Source organism: Hemiscyllium ocellatum, chromosome 22 (genome assembly GCF_020745735.1).
Source record: "Hemiscyllium ocellatum isolate sHemOce1 chromosome 22, sHemOce1.pat.X.cur, whole genome shotgun sequence".
Lineage (NCBI taxonomy): Eukaryota > Metazoa > Chordata > Chondrichthyes > Orectolobiformes > Hemiscylliidae > Hemiscyllium > Hemiscyllium ocellatum.
The window spans coordinates 7,932,785-7,955,730 of NC_083422.1; the positions used below are offsets into that span (position 1 = coordinate 7,932,785).

Below are 22,946 nucleotides of genomic sequence, written 5' to 3' on the forward strand. Positions count from 1 at the left end.
TTCAGGATTCACAGGAGTCAGGGAGGGTCCCAACGGACTGGAAAATGGCTAATGTAACATCCCCAATTAAGAAAAGAGGGAGGCAGAAGACAGGAAATTATAAGCTGATTAGACTGGCCTCAATCATCGGCAAGATTTTAGCATTCCTAATTATGAGATTGCAGATTACTTGCAAGTGCATAGTAAAATAGGATTGAGTCAGCACGACTTCAAGGGGAGTTCATGTATGACAAATCTGTTAGCATTCTTTGGGGTGGTAATGAGCAAGTTAGACACAGCAGATCCAGTGTACGTGATCTATTTGGATTTCTAGAAGGCATGTGATAAGGTATTGTACAGGAGGCTGCTAAGTACACATTATCTATGCCAGTACCTTGCCCCTAATACAGACAGTTGGCTGACTGGCAGAAAGCAGAGAGGTGGGGATAAAGGGGTATTTTTCAAGAATGCAGCCAGTGAATAATAGAGCTCCACATGGCTCAGTGTTGGGATCACAATTATTCATGATATACATCAACAATCTGGATAAAGGGACTAAGGGTTTTGTTGCTACATTTGCGGGTGACAAAGATAGGTGGAGGGACAGGTACTGTTGAGGAAGCTGGCAGGTGGCAGAAGGACTTGGACAGCTAGGCAAGTGGGCAAAGAAGTAGCAGCTGGAATACCATGTGGGAAAGTGTGAGATAAAGCACTTTGGTAGGAAGAATAGAGGTGTAGACTATTTTTTTAAAAGGGGAACAGCTTTAGAAGTCTGAAGCTCAAAGGGACTTAAGAGTCCTAGTTCAGGATTCTCTCAACGTTAATATGCAGGGTTGATTGGCAGTTGAGACAAATGCAATATTGGCATCCATTTCAAGAGGACTAGAATACAAGAGCAAAACTGTACTACTGAGGCTGTTTAAGGCTCATGTAAGACCGCATTTGAAATATTATGAGCAGTTCTGGCCCCATCCCTAAGGAAGGATGTATTGGCATTGGGGACGGTCCAGAGGAGGTTTACAAAACTGATCCCAAGGATCAACAGCTTGCCACACAAGCAGTTGAAGAATCTGGATCTGAAAATGATGGAGTTTTAAGGGATGAGAGGGAATCTGATTGAAACTTTTGAGAATATTGAGAGGCCTGGATAGAGTGGACGTGAAGATGTTTCCACTAGTAGGAGAGACGACCCTTTAGAACTGAGATATGGAGGAATTTCTTTGGCCAGAAAGTGGTTAATCTGTGGAACTCATTGCTGCAGAAGGCTGTGGAGGCCGAGTCATTTAATATCTTTATGATAAGATGGATAGGTTCTTGATTAATAAGGTGATCAAGGATATGGGAGGAAAGCCAGGAGAATATGTTGAGTGACACATGGTGGAGCAGACTCAAATGGCCTCATTCTGCCCTTATACCTTTTTATGGTTTAATTTTGGATGAAGTTCTTCAGTTGGTCTGCATGGAACCCATTGACCCTAGTAAGGACCAGCATTCTGCTTTCAGTGTACGAAGGCAGCTGAATCAATAGATCCCCTCTGGAATTGGCGCTTTCCATCTTGAAATCTTGAGATATCTAGAACTCATTCCAAGTTGGCCGAGCTTACTGTAAAGTGTGGAATGGCCAGTGTTCTGGCAAATTCCCCAGATGAGCACCTTTGATCTGTAAACTTATCCGTTTTTGGCCCTCAAACCTCCACCCTCCCCCTTGCCCTGATCATCAAACATTAAACGTAGTATACATAGGCAAGTGATGTGGAACCAGATTCTGCCTCCAATTCCTGACCATAGAGTCATAGAGATGTACAGCATGGAAACAAATCTTTCGGTCCAACCTGTCCATGCAGACCAGATATGCCAACCCAATCTAGTCCCACCTGCCAGCGCCCGGCCCATATCCCTCCAAACCCTTCCTATTCATATACACAACCAAATGCCTCTTAAATGTTGCAATTGTACCAGCCTCCATCATATCCTCTGACAGCTCATTCCATACACGTAGCACGCTCCGTGAAAGAGTTGCCCCTTAGGTCTCTTTTATATCTTTCCCCTCTCACCCTAAACCTATGCCCTCTAGTTCTGGACTCCCCGACCCCAGGAAAAAGACTTTGTCTATTTATCGTATCCATGCCCCTCATAATTTTGTAAACCTCTATAAGGTCACCCTTCAGCCTCCAACGCTCCAGGGAAAACAACCCCAACCTGTTCAGTCTCTCCCTGTAGCTCAAATCCTCCAACCCTGGCAACATCCTTGTAAATCTTTTCTGAATCCTTTCAAGTTTCGTAACATCTTTCCGATAGGAAGGAGACCAGAATTGCATGCAATATTCCAACAGTGGCCTAACCAATGCACTGTACAGCCGCAACATGACCTCCCAACTCCTGTACTTAATACTCTGACCAATAAAGGAAAGCATACCAAACGCTACCTTCACTATCCTATCTACCTGCGACTCCACTTTCAAGGAGCTATGAACCTGCACTCCAAGGTCTCTTTGTTCAGCAACCCTCCCTAGGACCTTACCATTAAGTGTATAGGTCCTGCTAAAATTTGCTTCCTCAAAATGCAGCACCTCGCATTTATCTGAATTAAACTTCATCTGCCACTTCTCAGCCCATTGGCCCATCTGGTCCAGATCCTGTTGTAATCTGAGGTAACCCTTTTCGCTGTCCACTACACCTCCAATTTTGGTGTCATCTGCAAACTTACTTACTGTACCTCTCATGCTCGCATCCACATCATTTATGTAAATGACAAAACGTAGAGGGCCCAGCACCAATCCTTGTGGCACTCCACTGGTCACAGGCCTCCAATCTGAAAAACTACCCTCCACCACCATCCCCTGTCTTTGAGCCAGTTCTGTATCCAATTGGCTAGTTTTCCCTGTATTCCATGAGATCTAACCTTGCTAATCAGTCTCCCATGGGGAACCTTGTCGAATGCCTTACTGAAGTCCATATAGATCACATCTACTGCTCTGCCCTCATTAATCTTCTTTGTTACTTCTTCAAAAAACTCAAATCAAGTTTGTGAGACATGATTTCCCCCACACAAAGCCATGTTGACTATCCCTAATCAGTCCTTGCTTTTCTAAATACATGTACATCCTGTCCCTCAGGATTCCCTCCAACAACTTGCCCACCACCGAGGTCAGACTCTCCGGTCTATAGTTCCCTGGCTTGTCTTTACTGTCCTTCTTAAACAGTGGCACCACGTTTTCCAACCTCCAGTCTTCACTTCCTCATAGGAATATCTATGTTGTCCTCTTGCAGCCCAGATCTAGTGAATTTAATACCCCAGAAGATCCCAGTGTTTGACAAGTCAGTCTAGGAAATATTTTTCTGCCGTCTCTTCTGACATTGTGTCAGTGTTGTTAAGTTTTTTGCAATCACTTTATTGGTGCATAGTTGGGGCAAGATGAAAAGAATACTAAAGCTGGGTACTGCATCCAATAATTGATTAGGCGAGATGTTTAGTCCTAAATTACATTATCAGGAAGACCGGACCCAGGGCATGTCTAGCATGCTTTGGTCTCAGGCCACCTGTAAACTCGTGTTTTATAAAGCTCTCCACAACTGGAGGTTTCCTTGCCTCATATCTGACTCATTGATGGAGGTTGATCACAGTGCTTAACCAACAACTCCATTAATTTAAGGCCAACTAAGTTAATTTTTGTATTATTTGGCCGAGTAATCTCAATGTTCTACAGCTAACAAGGTCTGCTGAATGTGTGCAATCTGATATTTGTCTGCAGTGTCTGGCTGGTGTGCTCAGTAGAGATTACAATAAGTAACATTGTGTTCTTTGCCCATCCCAAACAGTGGTACCAAATATTACCTGCTCGCAGAAGCCACACTTAAACTTGATGATGTTGAAGACAACTTCCGAACACACTGTCTCACCATCCTGGGAAATGGTGAGTGCACATCACTTTAAAATTACGAGCTCTTTATTGCTAGGTGTTACCATCTAAGCCCGACATCATCATCTCTAGTTAGATGGATTCTTGCAGGATTTGTCGTATTATCTCCTTCCTTCAGCTTCTAATCCTACACTGTGCTACTGGTAACCTCACCTGTCTAGCATCCTTTCTCCAGCATGTGGATCTTTCTATCATGTGGATTGTTAAGATGAATAGATCCATTTAAGGTGAACCTACATAAGTGCATGAGGTAGGAAGGTTGAGGAGGTGTGCTGACAATGTACAGAGGATTAGGGTGGGAGGACACTTCTCTATAGCATAAACACCAGTTGGGCCAAATGGCCTTTTACTGTGCTGTTAACCCTCTAATCCTCTCGGTGCTCTGTTTTCTCAGTCCAACAGTGAGATGAATTCTGTGTTACTTTGATTGAATGATGCTTGATTGTTCAAACAGTCATAGAGTCATTGAGATATACAGCACGAAAACACACCTTCAATCCGACTCATCCATGCCAACCATATCTCTCAGAACCCTTCCTATTCATTTACTCATCCAGATGCCTTTTAAATGCTGCAATTGTACCAGCCTCCACCACTTCCTCTGGCAGCTCATTCCATACATGCACTACCCTCTTTGTGGAAAAAGTTGCCACTTAGGTCCCTTTTAAACTTTTCGCCGCTCCCCCACCCTAGGGGGAGTTTAGATAAATAATAGACTTTTTAACCTATCTATGCCCCTTATGATTTAATAAACCTTGAGAAGGTCACCCCTCAGTGTCCGACTTTTCAGGGAAAACAGCCCCAGCCTAATCAGTCTATCCCCATAGCTCAAATCCTCCAACCCTGTCAACATCCTTGTAAATCTTTTTTGAACCCTTTCTACTTTCACAACATCCTTCTGATAGGAAGGAGACCAGAGTTGCATGCAATATTCCAAAAGTGGCCTAACCAATGTCCTGTACAGCAGCAACATGACCTCCAAATCCTGTACTCAGTACTCTGACCAGTAAAGGAAAGCATACCAAACGCCTTTTTCACCATCCTATCTACCTGCGACTTGACTTTCAATTATGAACCTGCACTCCGCGGTCTCTATTCAGCAAAACTCCCCAGGACCTTACTATTAAATGTATAAGTCCTGCTCTGATCTGCCTTTCCAAAATGCAGCACCTTGCATTTATCTAAATTAAGCTCCATCTACCGCTCCTCAGCCCATTGGTCCATCTGATTAAGATCCTGTTGAAATCTGAGGTAACCTTCGCTGTCCACTACTCCAATTTTGGTTTCATGTGCAAACTTGTGAACTATACCTCCTATGTTCACATCCAAATCAATCATATAAATGACGAAAAATAGTGGACCCAGCACTGATCCTTGTGGCACTCCACTGGTCACAGGCCTCCAATCTGAAAATCAACTCTCCACCACCACCTTCTATGTTTGAGCCAGTTCTGTATCCAAGTGGTTAGTTCTCCCTGTATTCCATGAGATCTAACCTTGCTAACCAGTATCCCATGGGGAACCTTGTCAAATACCTTACTGAAGTCCATCTAGATCATGTCCACTGCTCTGCCCTCATCAATCCTCTATATTACCTCTTCAAAACAAAACTCAATCAAGTTTGTGGGACATGATTTCCCAAGCCATGTTGACTATCCCTAATCAGTCCTTGCCTTTCCAAATACGTGTAAATCCTCTCCCTCAGGATTCCCTGCAATAACTTGCCCGCCATTGACCTCAGGCTCACTGGTCTATAGTTCCCTGGCTTGTCCTTACCACCCTTCTTAAACAGTGGCACCACGTTAGCCAACCTCCAGTGTACTGGCACTTCAACTGTGACTATCGATGATTCAAATATCTCAGGCCCAGCAATCGCTTCTCTAGCTTCCCACAGAGTTCTAGGGTACACCTGATCAGGTCCTGGGGATTTATCCACTTTAATGCATTTCAAGAAATCCAGCACCACTACCTCTGTAATATGGACATTTTTCAAGATGTCACCATCTATTTCCCCACATTCTATATCTTCCACCGCTTCTCCACACTAAACACTGATGCAAACCACTCTGTTAGTTACGAATTCCTGATGAAGGGCTCTGGCCCGAAACGTCGAATTTCCTGTTGGATGCTGCCTGACCTGCTGGGCTTTAACCAGCAACAAATTTTCAGCTCTGATCTCCAGCATCTGCAGACCTCACTTTTTACTCTGTTAGTTACCCCCATCTCCTGCAGCTCCACATAGAGGCCGCCTTGCTGATCTTTGAGGGGCCCTATTCTCTCACAAGTTAACCTTTTGTCCTTAATGTATTTATAAAAACCCTTTGGATTCTCCTTTAACTCTATTTACCAAAGCTATCTCATGTCCCCTTTTTGCCTTTCTGATTTCCCTCGTAAGTGTACTCCTAATGCCTTTGCATTCTCCTAAGGATTCTCTCGATCTCTCCCGAGTATACCTGACATATGCTTCCTCCTTTTTCTTCACCAAAATCTCAATTTCTCTCATCATCCAGCATTCTCTATACCAACCAGTCTTTCCTTTCACCGTAACAGGAATATACGTTTCTGGACTCTCGTTATTTCATTTCTGAAGGCTTCCCATTTTCCAGCCATCCCTTTACCTGCGAACATCTGTCCCCAGTCAGCTTTTGAAAGTTCTTGCCTAATACTGTCAAAATTAGCCTTCCTCCAATTTAGAACCTTAGCTTTCCATTGTGCCATCTCTCAGAATTTTGTAACTGAAAGGGAGTGTTAATCTTCAATCAAAATGGAGATGATGTTCATGGTTTCTTTTTCACACACCTGTTTTTTTTTAACCTCGTGCATTGCTTACATGTATTTACCCATAATCCTCTGATTCCAGAACAATCCTGGATGCCTGGCAACATTATCTAAGTGCATTTTACATACATCGATTGAAACCATTTCTTTGAGAGCTGACATTAATGATCATTTAAACACCGATAGATAATAGACAGTTACATCTATTGGAGTATGCACTTAGCTTTGCATTTTTGCAAACTGCATACTTAGGCAGTTGAATTTTTTTCAAAGATCGTTTAAGATATTTTTCCCCAAGGTGAATACAAGGTGAATGGTAAGTGATGAATGTTTAATACAATTTAATTAAGTTTGTGTTTTTATTGGAAAATTGTAGAACATTTGTTTTAAATAGCCGTGCTTTTTTATTCTATTCATTCAGTGCCAGTCAATTATTATTTATCCCTAATTGCTTTTGAGGCAATAGTAATGGCGAGTTGCTTTCTTGATCTACTTTATGTAAATATACCCATAATGCTGCCAATGAAGGCTTTTTGACCCAATGACAGAAAGGAAACAGCATTTATAGTTCTAAGTCCAGGACCATGTGTGAGCCAGTGATGGTGTTTCCATTCATCTGTTGCTTGTATTCTTCTAAATGGCAAAGGTTGCTGGTTTGGAGCTCCTGTCAAAATACGCCTTAAATCTTCACTTTCTCCATTTCAGCACATGGTCTGTGCCATCTACAAGATGCACAGTTGAAATCGTATAAGCCTGTTCTTGCCATTAGCCGAAGATGGGATGTGATAGTCTATTTACTTTATGCATGTAGAATGTACTGTCTTTGCGATTATTATATAAGTCTGTAGGAATTATTGAATATTAGCAATGATCTGAGTAATGGATAGTTAATGAAGGAGCTGACTTTCATATTGAATATATTTTACCAGCACAGTCAGAGGTAAGGACTCTGAGTTAAGACTGAAACCTCCCAAGTATTTCCTTCTGGGAAAAATAAAGTTACGGATTTGCTTTCAGATTTCCCTTCCTGTCCCATTTAGGTCGTAGCCTAACTGGGCATTTTGGACTATATACTGCCTATGAATTATGAATGGTACAAGTGCTAGAATGGTAGACCTGACTCATTCAGATGTGGTTTGGAGGTCTGAGTGCATTGTAGGTCTCAGATTTAAAATTTGTTCCCCTTCTGACTGTCTCCCGTGGGAACACTGGCTGTCTAAATTTGAACTGTGAAAAGCAACCTTCAGAGCGTTGTGTTTGTTAAGTTATTTAACAGGTAATTCTGGCCATATTTTATTCAAATGTCCTGGGTATCTATCCAATGACTAATATTTCAGCTATTTCTCCAGTAGGTGCAAAGTATTATGTAGAAAGTGTAACCACAGTAATTTTGAATATGATGTTTTGCTCTCTAGAGGAATCATCTTTTTGGTTGCCCTTGTATGGAAATTTGTGCTGCCGATTAGTAATTCAACCAGCATGCATGACCATGGACATGATGACTGGGTACCTTAATCTAGAGGTAAGTCTGACCGCATCCATAGCTTGGATTCTTGTCCCATTTCAGGTTGTCCTTGGTGTGCATACTGAAGTGGTATTTTGTCCATATGGTTTCCAAAAAGGCCCTTTTGTTCTGGTCCCAGTAATTTCTCAGTGTTACGAGAATTAAAAAGCAGCTGCCTTTTCTTCAATCAAAATAAAGCACAAACCTTTGCAGACTACCTTCTTCACAAAGATTTGCCTCTTTCTGCCTCCCCAGTCTCTGTAGCAATATTATATTCTTGGTTTTTAGAAATACAGAAAATTCACTGCACAGATGGCCATTCAGCTCATCCTGCTTCTGCAAGCCAGCAGACCTATCCGGCCTAATCCCATAATATATTTAATGCCTTCCAGATGCTCCATATGCTTTATAGCCAAGGAAGTATATTTGAAATGTAGTCACTGTTGGAATGTACAACACAATAAATTCCATAATTCCTACAAACGGCATTCAGTTGCTTTGTACTTAATCTGGCAGCACTGCATTAGTTACTTCACAGTGTGGCATTCTTCCATCTATCATATAGTGCACTTTCTCTGTCAAGCACACTGGTGAAGATTATATACTTGCTTGAAAAATCTTGTTCAGCCAGGTTACTCCAGTTTTAAAGCTGACCAACTGGCAATTTGATGGGAATTTGATTTTGGACTGTCATTGCGGATGCATTTTGGTAAGATCAGGGGAAGGTCACTCTGCTCCTTTATTAGCAACATGGGGGCTGTGCATGTTTAAACTTGCTGCTTTCATCATGTAGATAATGGGAAAATGATGGAGCAACCTCAACAACTCCTGTAATAAAAGAAAGACTAAATGCAAAAACTTATTATCTCAATTTTGCATATCAGCAGTTTAAATCTATATAGTCTGTAAGATAGCACCAGAAAATACAAGCCAGATTAAGGAAAAACTGATGTGTGTATGTATACAGATGCTTAGATGTGATTACTGGAGAGTATTTGCATAGTGTTTCCATATTGTTACTCTAGGCACATCACCAGTGGGCATAACAGCCTCTGTCTTAACTGCTAACAGCTGGCTTTGATTGAAATCTTCAAGTGTATTTAAAACAGTCAACTAATCCTGTTTGTGCCAAATGTGAGCATGTGGAACTGGTAGTTCATTTTCTGAAGCAAATTGCAAATTCTTTTCTAATTGCCTATTCAGATAAAGTATTTTTCTTTTTGAGGTAGACATTAGTTTTAAGTGTCAAGCAACCTCCATTGTCACGAACAGTTCAGTGACAGGTTTCATTCTAACCATCCCCTAAATCTCTTTCATGCAATGGAGTGATTACTGGCATTTGGAAAGATTCAATGAGCTGGTCAATTGTGACTACAGTAATTGAACTCAGTCTATCACTATTTATAATGGGCTCTTGTGGTGTAGTAGTGACCCTAACTTTGAACCAGCAGGCTAGATTCAGAGGGTAGCACACATGAAGCAGGTTGTTTAAAACATCTGTCACTCTTTAAATCAGTTACTCCAGTTAGCACAGAATTCCGCATCTGAAGGAATTCTTTTTTTTCTATCCAGAGAAACTCTTGCTCACCTCTGTACATTTTTTTAACAATGACCAAATCACTCATATTTCTAATTAAACGCCTACTTTACAAGCATAGACCATCATAGATTTATAAAGGCATACATCTTGGGAACAGAACAGACCCTTTCGTCCAACTAGTCCAAGCTGACTATGTTCCCAAGTTAAAGTAGTCCCACTTGCCTGTTTTGGCCCATTTCCCTCCAAACCTTTCCTATTCGTGTACTTATCCAAATGTCTTTTAAATGTTGTAACTATCTGCATCTACCACTTCCTCTGGCAGTTCATTCTACTTGCAACCACTCTTTGTTAAAAAAAAAACTTGTCCCTATGTCTACAGTTTGCAGCTCATCTTTGTTATGTGGTGCTGTGAGTGGGAACACAGCTGATGCATACATATATAGTTGGATTGTCAATGCTATCTGTGACTAAATGCTGCCATTGGTCTTTTGGCAGTGATTAAGAATCACATTCACATATAGAAACATTGAAAATAGTTACACGAATAGGCCATTTGGCCTGTTCCAACATTCAATGTGATCATGGCTGATCATCCTACTCAGCATCCTGTTCCTGTTTTCTCTCCATACTTTTTGAGCCCTTTAGCCTTAAAAACTACATCTGTTTCCTTGAAAACATGCAATGTTTCGGCCTCAACCTCTTTCTGTGAAAAAGAATATCACAGGCTTACCTGTCTTTACATTAAGAAATTTCTTCTCACTCAGAGTGGCCAGCAGTTTTTGAGTCTGGTGAACTATTCCCATCATCGTTCCCTGGTGTGATGTTTCAGCTCGTAAGAACATAGGTGTAGGACATTTAGACCCTGGAACCTTTTTTGCCATTCTAGATCATGGCTGATCATCTAACATAATGCCATGTTCCTATGCTATCCCTATATCTCTTGATGTCATTAACATTCATAAATCTATCAATCTCTACCTTGAACATACTTGATGACTGAGCGTCCAGAGCCCTTCAGGGTAAAGAATTCAAAAGGTTCTCTCATCTGAGTGAAGGAATTCCTCTTCATTCCTGCTCCTGTCATAATCACACCTGATTTACAGTGAAATGGCTTGGGGGTGGCAGTGTGGTACTCATTTCTTATAGGCAGTTTATGATTTTATTGTGGTAAAAGAAATAAAATGGCAGCAAATCAGCTGTTATGCAAAGGAGAGGGGCAACTTTCCCAGTATTTAATAGGAAACCACTTTTGCAAAATTGAAATTTAAAACACCAGGCACTCTTCCAGTATCTAGTCCCAGAGCTAATTTATTTTCCATGTTGTTTCTATCAACTCAATAAAACCAAATTTCAAAGTGAATGTCTCCATCGTTTAATCAATTATTTTACTCACCATGTCAAACCAGATTTTCAATGCCTTTTTTTCGTGTTCCGCCATTCCTTCTGTAGATGAAGTTAGTGTAAATAGCAATTTCAAACAACCTAAAAGCCTTGAATGCCTCTCTTGTCTGATAGCTCTTCGATATCCCTCCAAGTAAATACCACTTGTGTTGACAGATCATGCAAATAAAAAATAACTTGTCAAAGTATTCACTGGCGCAGATAAAATTTATACTGATAAGCAGCGAAGCATTTTGTACCAGCAAAGTAAGTTTCAAATGTTTGAAGTCTTTCAAGATATCAGTTACATATTTTATTAGTCATATTAAGAAACCTGTTTTGCCCTAAAGCAACACTAAGTGTAGCCACAATGGGCCTCTTCTGTAAGTAAATACTACCGGACAAAGAATAAAGATTATCGAATCCTTTCATGAGCTGCTTCCACCCCCTATTCACTCCTCTTTTCACAACGTACAACACATTTTAAGTGAGATCTTTTGTTTGCCACCTCTTCTTGTCTGCTGATATAGCTGAAGCAAGACATCTTTTCAGATATTGTGATGATCACATTGAAAGAAACCCGGAAGGGCTGTTTGAATCTTGGAGATCAGGCCATTGTGCAGTTCTAAACCGATTGGTACACGCACTTCGTTCCCAGAACACTGTCATATTTAGGAATATTCAGTCATTTGAACTGATTGCCTTCATTTTTAATTAGTGTGAATCTGTCAGGCTGGAGAGTAGAGATGATGGTTGGGGGGGGGGGGGGCGTGACGGTGGCGGTAGACTGTTTGTTTGTGAATGGTCATTGAAAGGCTGCATATCTTTCTTCCAGCAAACGGTAGGAGGCCTGTCTAACTGGACAAGGCTATACTGTGTCCTGAGAAGTGGCTATCTCACGGCATATTACTCTCCTGAAGAAATCGAGGCACGAGTGGATCCCACATTGAAAATAGCCATTGATAAGGTGCAGTATTAGTCCAATAATTGACAATGTTTCTTGTTTGACTGGGTGAAGTAATACTGGGAGTGAAAGTAGAGGCGGAATTATTATCCCATGTGTTACCAACAACGCTGGACTGCTTAACAGTTAAGAATCTACATTATCCCATTTGAAATTGCTGACAATATTGACAAGAATTTGCAGACCTCCAGTTTAGCAAACGTCTTGTTAAGTGCAAGGGTTCTTGTCCATGATTGATCAATTTCCAAAGTTAATTATTTTTCTTAAACTCAATTTCATCTGTGTGTAATAAAAACAAAGTGCTGGAAAGCTCAGCAAGTCTGGCAGCATCTGTATGTGGAGAGAGAAACCGAGTTAATGTTTCAAGTCCAATGACTCTTTGGAGCAACTCCTTTGCATTGGATTCAAAACAATAACTCTCTCGCTCTCTCCACAGGTGCTGCCAAATAATGTGACACTTCAGGAAGGAATGTCAGTCAGGACACCACCAATTGTACAAAGTGTGATAAGTGTTGAATAATTGCTCAATGGTGATGATCTGAAGGTTGAACTGCAACAGTGGTTTTTAATCACTTTTTCAGTATATTTCAAATAAAGGTTGTGATTTTGATTATCAATGGTATAAAGGGTTAAAAGGTAAAGTTGTCATAATCATATTGGACCATAGGATTGCTCTGTCATTCGACAGAAATGACTGGTGGTGATTTAACTTAAGGATCACTGCGCCTCAGGTGAAGGGAGCAGTTCAGAAGGCGAGTCCTCATAGTTACCTCACCCAGTGTGGGAGTTGAACTCTCACTGTTCTGCATTGGAAACCAGATGTCTTGCCAACTGAGGTAACCTTCCCCTGCATAAAGGTTTATGGGTATAATGAAGGCACTGAAGTGTTCTAGTAGCTTTGATTATATCAAATAGAGAAGCAGGCTTGATGGGCGAAATGCCTACTGTTTGCATGGAGTTAAGGTTTGATAGGTATTATTCTACTTCTTTATTCTACTGTACTCATTTTACAAGAAGATGGCTTAAAGTTATAAGTTAAAACAAGCAAGTAGCTAATTTAGTTCATGATGATAATGGGACCCAAGTATGATATTCTTATTTTTGGTCTCAAGTTTCCCTTCCTTGTTAATTTAGCTCCTGTTTATGTCTACTAATATAATTTGGAGATCACTGGGTTCACTTTATTGTAGAGCTCACTTGTTATCAAGCCCTACATTTCTACAGTAGCACCACTCCCTTTGTTATAATCTCTCAGTGCCATTGGAAATGAATCCTATTGTCTTTCTCCTCCCTTGAATACATGTTTGTCATGGAGAAAGTGAGGACTGCAGATGCTGGAGATCAGAGCTTAAAAATGTGTTGCTGGAAAAGCGCAGCAGGTCAGGCAGCATCAAAGGAACAGGAGAATCGACATTTTGGGCATAAGCCCTTCAGGAATGAGGAGGGTGTGTCAAGCAGGCTAAGATAAAAGTAGGGAGGAGAGACTTGGGAGAGGATCGTTGGGAATACGATAGGTGGAAGGAGGTTAAGGTAAGGGTGATAGGGCAGAGAGGGGGTGGGGGCGGAGAGGTCAGGAAGAAGATTGCAGGTCAAGAAGGCGGTGCTGAGTCTGAGGGTTGGGACTGAGAAAAGGTGGGGGGAGGGGAAATGCGAAAGCTGGAGAAATCTGCATTCATCTCTTGTGGTTGGAGGGTTCCTAGGTGAAAGATGAGGTGCTCTTCCTCCAAGCGTCGTGTTGCCATGGTCTGGCGATGGAGGAGGCCAAGGATCTGCATGTCCTTGGCGGAGTGGGAGGGGGAGTTAAAGTGTTCAGCCACGGGGCGGTTGGGTTGGTTTGTGTGGGTGTCCCAGAGGCGTTCTCTGAAACGTTCTGCAAGTAGGCAGCCTGTCTCCCCAATGTATAGGAGGCCACAATGGGTGCAGCAGATGCAGTAAATGATGTGTGGAGGTGCAGGTGAATTTCTTACGGATATGGAAGGATCCCTTGGGGCCTTGGAGAGAAGTGAGGGGGGAGGTGTGGGCGCAAGTCTTGCATTTCTTGTGGTTGCAGGAAAAGGTGCCGGGAGTGGAGGTTGGGTTGGTGGGGGAGGTGGTGTGGATCTGACGAGGGAGTCGTGGAGGGAGTGGTCTTTCTGGAACCCTGATAGGGGTGGGGAGGGAAATATATCCTTGGTGGTGGGGTCTGTTTGGAGGTGGCGGAAATGACAAAGGATGATACGATATATCTGGAGGTTGGTGGGGTGGTAGGTGAGGACCAGTGGGGTCTGTCCTGTTGGCGATTGGAGTGGCAGAGATCAAAGCGGAGGAGCGGGAAGTGGAGGAGATGCGGTGGAGAGCATTGTCAACCATGTCTGAGGGGAAATTGCGGTCTTTGAAGGAGGCCATCTGGATTGTTCGATATTGGAATTGGATTGCGGAACGTTTCAGAGAACACCTCCTGGGACACCCGCACCAACCAACCCAACCGCCCCGTGGCTGAACACTTTAACTCCCCCTCCCACTCTGCCAAGGACATGCAGGTCCTTGGCCTCCTCCATCGCCAGACCATGGCAACACGACGCCTGGAGGAAGAGCGCCTCATCTTCCACCTAGGAACCCTCCAACCACAAGAGATGAATGCAGGTTTCTCCAGCTTTCGCATTCCCCCTCCCCCCACCTTTTCTCAGTCCCAACCCTCAGACTCAGCACCGCCTTCTTGACCTGCAATCATCTTCCCGACCTCTCCGCCCCCACCCCCTCTCTGGCCTATCACCCTCGCCTTAACCTCCTTCCACCTATCGTACTCCCAACGCCTCTTCCCCAAGTTCCTCCTCCCTACTTTTTATCTTAGTCTGCTTGGCACACCCTCCTCATTCCTGAAGAAGGGCTTATGCCCGAAACGTCGACTCTCCTGTTCCTTTGATGCTGTCTGACCTGCTGCGCTTTTCCAGCAACACATTTTTAAGCTACATGTTTCTCATGCGCAAATTTATTTGGAAAATGTCATTAGGCTGTCCACTTCTAAACACAATCTTTTACACAAATACACAACGTCCCAACATAGGGTCCCTGGCACAGACATGAATTGGAATACCTACCCTGGCACAAAGAGACCAAATATAGTCATGTTGACCCCCACTGCTAATTTTATGAATTCCCTATTTTCATTGTTCTACCACTGGGGACCGTATATTAGGCTAACTAGGTCCTGAGCTCCAAAACTGCTTTTCTAAACCTCTGTGGCTGCATTTGGCTCTGTGCAAAATGTTGTCCAACCTTCTATGAAGCTTTTGACTATGTTAAAGGCAGTTTATAAATGCAAATTATTGATTAACTGGGCTAGATTGAATTATGAAAACTATTCTAACTATTGTAATATTGATCTATTGTAATTCAAATTTGCAGGAAACAAGGATCCGTGCAGTATGCAAAGGTTCAAGGGTAAGGACACACAGCTTCTCTCTCATCAACCCCTCCAGTGGTGAGACAAAAAGTCGCGTGTTTGCTGCAGACTGTAAAGATGATCTACAGCGGTGGATGGAAGCTTTTTGGCAGCATTTTGGTGATCTAAGTGAGTTGACAGAGAGCAATGCCAAAAACTACTGATTTGTACGTACTGAATAAGCAAGAATTCAAATTCTGCCACCCTGCAAATTAATTACTGACAATGCATTTCTTGTTCTGAAAGCTAAAGTGGTCTCCCTGAACCAATCGTTCTAAGATTTATTCAGTCATGTACTTTTATAATTCGTGTGACACTGTATTTTAATTCTAATAGTCTTAGCAGGTGGAAGGTTATCAACCATCTTGTTCCCCTTGTGTCATTTGAGAGGATCAAGCTGGGTCGCCAGCTCATTATCACAAAGGTATTGTCCTTAATAGTCCAGGCTTTGGTCCTTGCCTAATATGAGAAAGGGAGGACTGCAGATGCTGGCGAGTCAAAGCTAGAAAAGCACATAGGTCAGGCAGCGTCTAAGGAAGAGGAGTCTCCTGCTGCTCTTTTCCAGCGCCACACTTTTCGACTCTTGCCTGATATGGCCAGCTCTGGGAGGGAGTTGAATTCTAAATGAACCTGTTAAAATAATATTTTAATGAAGTGTGGTCAATCCATGAAACAAGCTCCTTAGGGAAACAGATACAATAAACTATTTCATAGGCAAATTTGGTTACTTTCTTTTGAGAATTGTCTAATGAGCATAATCTGTGATATGGTGTGGTGGGGCTGGAGCAGATAGCACTACAGCATTAGGTTTTAGACATATGCTACTGAAAGGGTTCATCTTGGCTTTGCGTGTTGATAAGTGGGCCCAAAACTTGGTCATGCAAATGATAAAATTAAGACAGAATCTATGAATTTGAAATGAGAGTCAGTCCCATCTATTTATCAAAGCCTAATTATCTACTGCCCTATCGAAAGATAGCACCTATCTTTTTGATTTCTTCCAGTAACGTGCAAGATTGGTAAGTATTTAGAAGTTCTGTCTGTGCGGCTTTCCTTTCAAGATTTTTGATCTAAGTTTTTTTTAATGTCAACAAAATGCCGATGTGATGGTCATAATGGATATTTGCTATGAAAGCATATGTTGTTAATAGCATATTTGTAGGCTGGTGGTGTCATGGTCCCAGTATTGGCTGCGTCTTGACACATTGGCTATATGTTGATAAGTAAGAATATTAAGAAAAGTGGAAAGAATGGGGAAGCATAATTGAGGTTGAATAAATATGAATGAAGGAGGTATGATCAGTAAGTTTGTAGATGACACGAAAATTGATAGTAGGATAAATAGTAAGGTGGAAAGCCTTAGACTGCAAGACAACGTAGGTGGGCTGATCAGATGGGAAGAATAGAGGCAATAGAATTTAATTCTGAAAAGTGTGAGGTGACTAACTTTGGGAGGCCTAGCAAGGCAAGGCAATGAATGGTGGGATCCTTCAAGAGGGCCTTGGTGTGCATGTCCATAGATTCTTGAAAGGAGTGAGACAGGTAGATAAGGTTATTAAGATGGCATAAGGGATACTTGCCTTATTCGTCAAGGAATTGAATACAAGAACAGGGAGGTTATGATGAAGGATGTGACTGCACTAGAGAGGATGATGAGATTCACCAGGATATGGCCTGGATTAGAATGATTCAGCTGTGGACACTACATAGGCTGAGGTTATTTTCTCGGAGGATAAAAGGCTGAGGGGGAAACCTGATTGAGGTATACAAAAGCTATAAGGGCCTTAGATACAGTATATGGGGAGAAATTTGTCTCCCAGTTATTGACCCCTCTGCGAATGGACAAGGTAGGGGATAGGAGCTTTAGAGGGGATTTGAGGAAATCTTTTGTCACCTAGGGGTGGTGTCTGGAACTCTCTTCCTGAAAAGATAGTAGAAGCACAAACACTCCCAACATTTCAGAGATATTTAGATGGACACTTGAAATGCCTTGGCATGCAAACAGTATTGTTCCCTGTAATTTTCTTTCTGACTGTTTGAGCCTCCGAGGTCGGTGCACAGAGGCAGTTTCTAGAACTGGAAGTCAGTGCTGCAATTGTCAGGCCTATGCTGATCACTCTGTGCGAAACCTTGCAACAGATGTGTACATGCACAGCTTAGGGGGACTGTTGCATGCAAGGCTATAGGCTAAGTACTGGAAAATGGGGTTAGAGTTGATAGGGGCAAGGGTATGATGGACCAAATAACTTTGGGATTTGGAAAAAGGGTGAGACAACAGACATGGTATAAACCAGCCATATTCAAATGGCAGAGAGAGAACTTGAGGGGCTGAATGATCTTCCTCTTGCAAATTGTTAGGTATCTGAAGTTTCAAAGGCGCAATAACAGGCTGAATGGCCACAATCTAACCTGTAATTTCTACAATCTTCACTTCATTCACTAAACCAGTAAGAGATAAGTGAGCAGATAGCTTTTTTTAAAAAAAAAATCATTATAACAAAAGCTTTGTATTTGTCTGATCAACGTAATTCAATTTACAGTTTCCAACAGCCACCACATTATGAAAACCTCACTTTAAACGCTTGAGAATTGTTTATGGTTTCTGCTTGTTGAATGCAATTCTTTCCTTAATAAATACTGTAGCATTGGAAAATTCCCAGATTCTTATTAACAGAGAGTCTGTTTTAATATTTCTTTAAAATTCCAGTAATGGCTGTGCGTTAACTTTCAGGCCAGTGGAAGCATTGTTGCAAAGAGCTTATGAAAATTGAGATTATGTCACCACGGAAACCACCTTTATTCCTCACAAAACAAGCCACTTCAGTCTACGATGATATGAGTAAGTGGCCCTTGCCTTTCTAAATGTGGCCTTGTAATAAAAGAATCATTGTTTGAAATTCAAATAGTTCCCATCTATAAAACAAAAAAATGCTACTCCGTGCATAATTTGAAGATGCATGATTTAACCAGCAATGATGGAATCCAGTGATGTGAATTTTAATATGGGTCGGGTTACTAAAATCTATTACTACAAACTGCTGGGAAATGTCAGTGTTTCTGAATACACTTCTTGGGTTTATACTTTGCTTTCAGTTTTATTAATATGCTCTGTGTATGACTGTCTTATATTTCATTTTATTGCCTATCTATCAAATCCAAGGCACATTCTTTGAAATCTGCCAGAATGAATATTGTACTTCATTGTAACTTTGCATACTGCATTGTTTCTTTAACTCCTTTTTTGACTCTGGTATTCTTTTTAAGTTAAGGTCTTAATTGTTCAGCTCTAAGCAAAACACATACAATATTTGACACTATTTTAAAATTTATTTTCATATATTCATGGAATATGAATGCTGCAGGCATACAGACTTTATTACCCATATCTAACTGCCCTTGAATTGCCCATGGTGGTGAGCCACCTTCTTAGATACTGTAGTCCATCTGGTGTAGGTAAATCAATGGTGCTTTTGGGAAGGGAGTTCCAGGATTTTGACCCGGCAACATTGAAGGAGTGGTGATATTGTTACAATTCAAGGTGGAGTGTGACTTTGAGGGGATCCTATAGGTGGTGATGTCCCCCTATATTTGCTGCCTTTGCCCTTCTGGATGGTAGAAATCACTCATTTGGAAGGTTCTGTTAAAGGGGCCTTGGTGAGAGTGGGAGTGTATAAGTGTTGAAGGTGCTGGATTGGGTGCCAATCAATCTGGCTGCTTTGTACTGGATGTTGTTGAGCTACTTGAGTGTTGCTGGAGCTGCAGGCAATTGGAAAGTGTTCCATCACACTCCTAGCTTGTGCCTTGTAGGTGGTGGTCAGGTTTTAAGGAATCTACTTGCTGCAGAATTTCTTGCACCTGAGCTGCTCTCATAGTGGTTAATGGCTGTACTGGTTAAGTTTCTATTTAATGAGGACTCCCGGTATGTTAATAGTGAGGGATTCTTAAATGGTAATGACATTGAATGGTATGGGGAGATGCTTAGATTCTCTCATGTTACACATGGTAATTACCTGGCACTTGTTTCATGTGAATGTAACTTGTTGTTTTTCAGCCCAAGTTGAATGTTAACCATGTCTTGCTGGATTCAGCCATGGACTGCTTCAGTATCTGTGGAGCACTTTGCAATCATCAATAAACATCTTCACTTCAGACCTAATGGTGGATGATACAGTTGAAGATGGTTGGATTAAGACACCTGTCTCAAGGAACTTCTGCATTGATGTATTGAGCCAGAACATTTTTCTTTGTGCTGGTGTAATCCCTGTTCGTTTATCACACCCTTGTTCAAATGTTGTTTTGATGTCACTTTTACCTCATCTCTGGAATATTTGGGCCATAGTTGGAATGAGTTCTGGAATATGTGGTCCCGTTGGAATGCAAACTGAATTTGGGGAGGACGTCATTGATTATTGTTCACTACATTTTTGATATTTGTGAGTAGGTTAGTGTAGCAGAAATCGTTTGACTTCAACTTGTCCTGCTTTCTGTGGAAAGGACGTACGTGGATAATTTTGCACACTGAAGGTATGGGTGTCTTAATGATCCTGGAATAGTTTGGCTTGGTAGCATTTTGTTCTGGAGCACAGGTCTTCAGTTCTATTGCAGGAATGTTGTGAAGAGTTCGGTTTTTCTGTGTCCAACACACAACTGTTTCTTGTGACACGGTGGCTCAGTGGTTAGCACTGCTGCCTCACAGCACCAAGGTCCCAGGTTCGATTCCAGCCTTGGGTGACTGTCTGTGTGGAGTTTGCACATTCTCCCTGGGTCTGCGTGGGTTTCCTCCTACACTCCAAAGGTGTGCAGATTAGGTGAGTTGGCCATGCTAAGTTGCCCATAGTGCTAGGTGCATTAGTCAGAAGGAAATGGGTCTGGGTGGGCTACTCTGCAGAGGGTCAGTGTAGACTGGTTGGGCCAAAGGGCCTGTTTCCACACTGTAGGAAATTTAATCTACTGTGGAGTAACTCAAATTGGCTGAAGTCTGGGGACCTGTGATGCTGAATAATTCAGGAACAAGCCAAAGTGAACTCTACTTCTGGTTAAAGATTACGAATGCTACAGCCTCGTCAAAGAAGATGGGCATGCTTGTGGAATCACCACCTCCGATTTGCTGTCTCAATGTGCAGCTCCATGCAAGGCTGAATGAATGAGGACCTGCAAAGCTTTGATCTAATTCTCTTATAAGGTTTGCTTTGTTTTGTCGACAACATCTTCTGCTATTAAAGCCCTGCATAACTTCTCCAGGTACATATTTAGATGTACACAGCGCTGTCATGCGCCCTTCTTTGAACCAGGGTTGGTATCTCTGGTTGCGTAGTAAGATAAGCTGGGGAATATGCCCAGCCATGAGGTTTAGGCCATTTTGTTTCTGCCGATGGTTCACAGCGCCTCATGAATTTTATTTTGAATCTATCATTTAGCAGTGATCATGTCACAAAACGTGCTGGAGGATGTCCTTGGTGTGAAGATGGAACTTTGTCTCCACAAGGACTGCAATCACTCATAGCATATTGTCATGGATAAATTGTCATATAAAGTGTTCAGAACCAAAGTGTGAAACAAAGAAGTACGTTTGAAAGGGAGAGTGAGTGGTGGAGAGACAGAAATGTTTAGAGAAGTTTGTAGATTTAGGGCCTTGGCAGCTGAAGATAAATGCCAATGACAATAAATGTTGAGAGTACACAAGAGGCCAGGTTGGAACAGGTAATCAATTGTAACATAGGGAAAAAGTTGGGTTGTCTTTTCACTTTGCTGCCATGCAGACTGTGGCTACACAAAGGCTTCTGAAGGAATCAATTCTGTTCCCTGGTCAGTGATCGATTCAATTGACCTCTGTCTCATACAGTGCACTTCCAACTCATTGGATGACTGTGATGTCAATAATTACTAACCAATCTATAAATTCACCTTTTTTTTTAATATTTATTGTATGACTAAATCCCATACTCTTAATCATCCTTACAATATTTTAATAAAGACATTTCTATATTCCCTGTATTGAAAGCATTGTAAAAGTATTGCTGGTATTTACAGTCTCAACACTAGGTGGAGTTGTGCACCATCATTTAATATCACATAACATCCAGATGCAATGAGTCATAGAGATGTACAGCATTTAGTTTAGAAATATTTACAAATAATGAAATAATCATTTTTAGTAATATATATATGTAATGCTATTTCCACATCACTGTTTTTATAAAAGTTCAGCAAGAGCATTTTAATGGTTTGTGCAATGTTTTGAAAGACTGAGAGGAAAAGAAATACACAAAGTACCATGAATAATCCACACCATCTTCCTGCAGCTGTTACCATATATGGCCTGATTCCCATCATGGGATATTTGATGTTGTGTGGTAGCTAATCATAATTCCCAGCATTGTTGGTGAGTCACAATCTGTCTACACTCTATGATTCAGGTACGCTACTGAACAGAGGAAATGAAACGTCAGAAGAATACTTTCACAACTTGTTATAACCACATGCTCAAATACTTAATGAAAGTTATTTCACACAATTTAAAACAATTTATGCTATATGTGGTGATTTCCCAATAGTTCTGGAAATTGAATCTTTTAAGCAGTTATGGTCCTCTGGGAGTTTAAACTGGTGACATCAGCAGAACATGAGCACATAAAAATTATATTGAACAGATCTGGTTTTGCTTGTAGGCAGAAATATAAAACATTTTTATTCACTGTTTTTGCAGCCCTCTCCCTCTTTCATTCCCCCCAACACTTCATTTTTCCCTAACTGAGCTTGCTAATTCTCTTTATCAGAGCTTTATTTCCTTACTCTATCTCCTTGCTCCCCTTCAGCCCACTATAATCTCAATATCCCACTGTCTCCCCACCTCTGGCCCCATCCCTTGCCTTCATTACTCACACATCCCCCTCCTGCTCCCCCTACCGTCATTCATGGTGCTCTCTTTCACTGTGTGTGTGTATGTGTGTGTGTGTCTCTCTCTCTCTCTCTCTCTCTGTCTCTCTCTGTCCGAATGTGAGTTTCTTGCACTCCCTTCCTTCCTTTCTGTACCAGTGTTTCCTCCATCTCTCCTCTGTTCTCTCTCTTAACCCTTCTCTCTTTCTCTCTCATTCCCTCTGACGTGGTTGTTCTCTTTTACTCTTTCTCGTCTTCTCTCATTTGTGCTCTCTCTTTCATCCCCTCTTGCGCACATGTGTTCTCTCTCTCTCTCTCACATTTTCTCTCTCTTTCCTCCATATCAGCATCCTATCTTACACACACATCTTGGACTTGCTTGCTTTCACTCTTTTTCTCTCATCCCCTCTTGCGTGTGCTCGCACGCTCTCTCTCTCACCCAGATCCTGTTATGTATTTTCTCTCTTTCTCTCATCCTGTCTCCCACACACTGTCTCTCCCACTCTGTCATGCACTGTCTCTCTTTCACACATTCATTGTTACAATGTACATTCTCTCTCCCTCTCTGTCTCGCATGCACTTTC

At 41.8% G+C, this 22,946-nt stretch overlaps 1 protein-coding gene across 1 annotated transcript in view; it reads left to right on the forward strand.

The window, feature by feature from the left end:
- rtkn2 (rhotekin 2) overlaps positions 1-22,946 on the forward strand; it is a 50,819-nt gene that overhangs the window by 26,604 nt on the left and 1,269 nt on the right. The window contains exons 7-11 of the mRNA XM_060842315.1: positions 3,799-3,893; positions 8,093-8,199; positions 11,937-12,068; positions 15,450-15,615; positions 18,218-18,325. Coding sequence (XP_060698298.1) covers positions 3,799-3,893; positions 8,093-8,199; positions 11,937-12,068; positions 15,450-15,615; positions 18,218-18,325 — 608 coding nt within the window. The remainder of the gene's footprint in view (positions 1-3,798; positions 3,894-8,092; positions 8,200-11,936; positions 12,069-15,449; positions 15,616-18,217; positions 18,326-22,946) is intronic.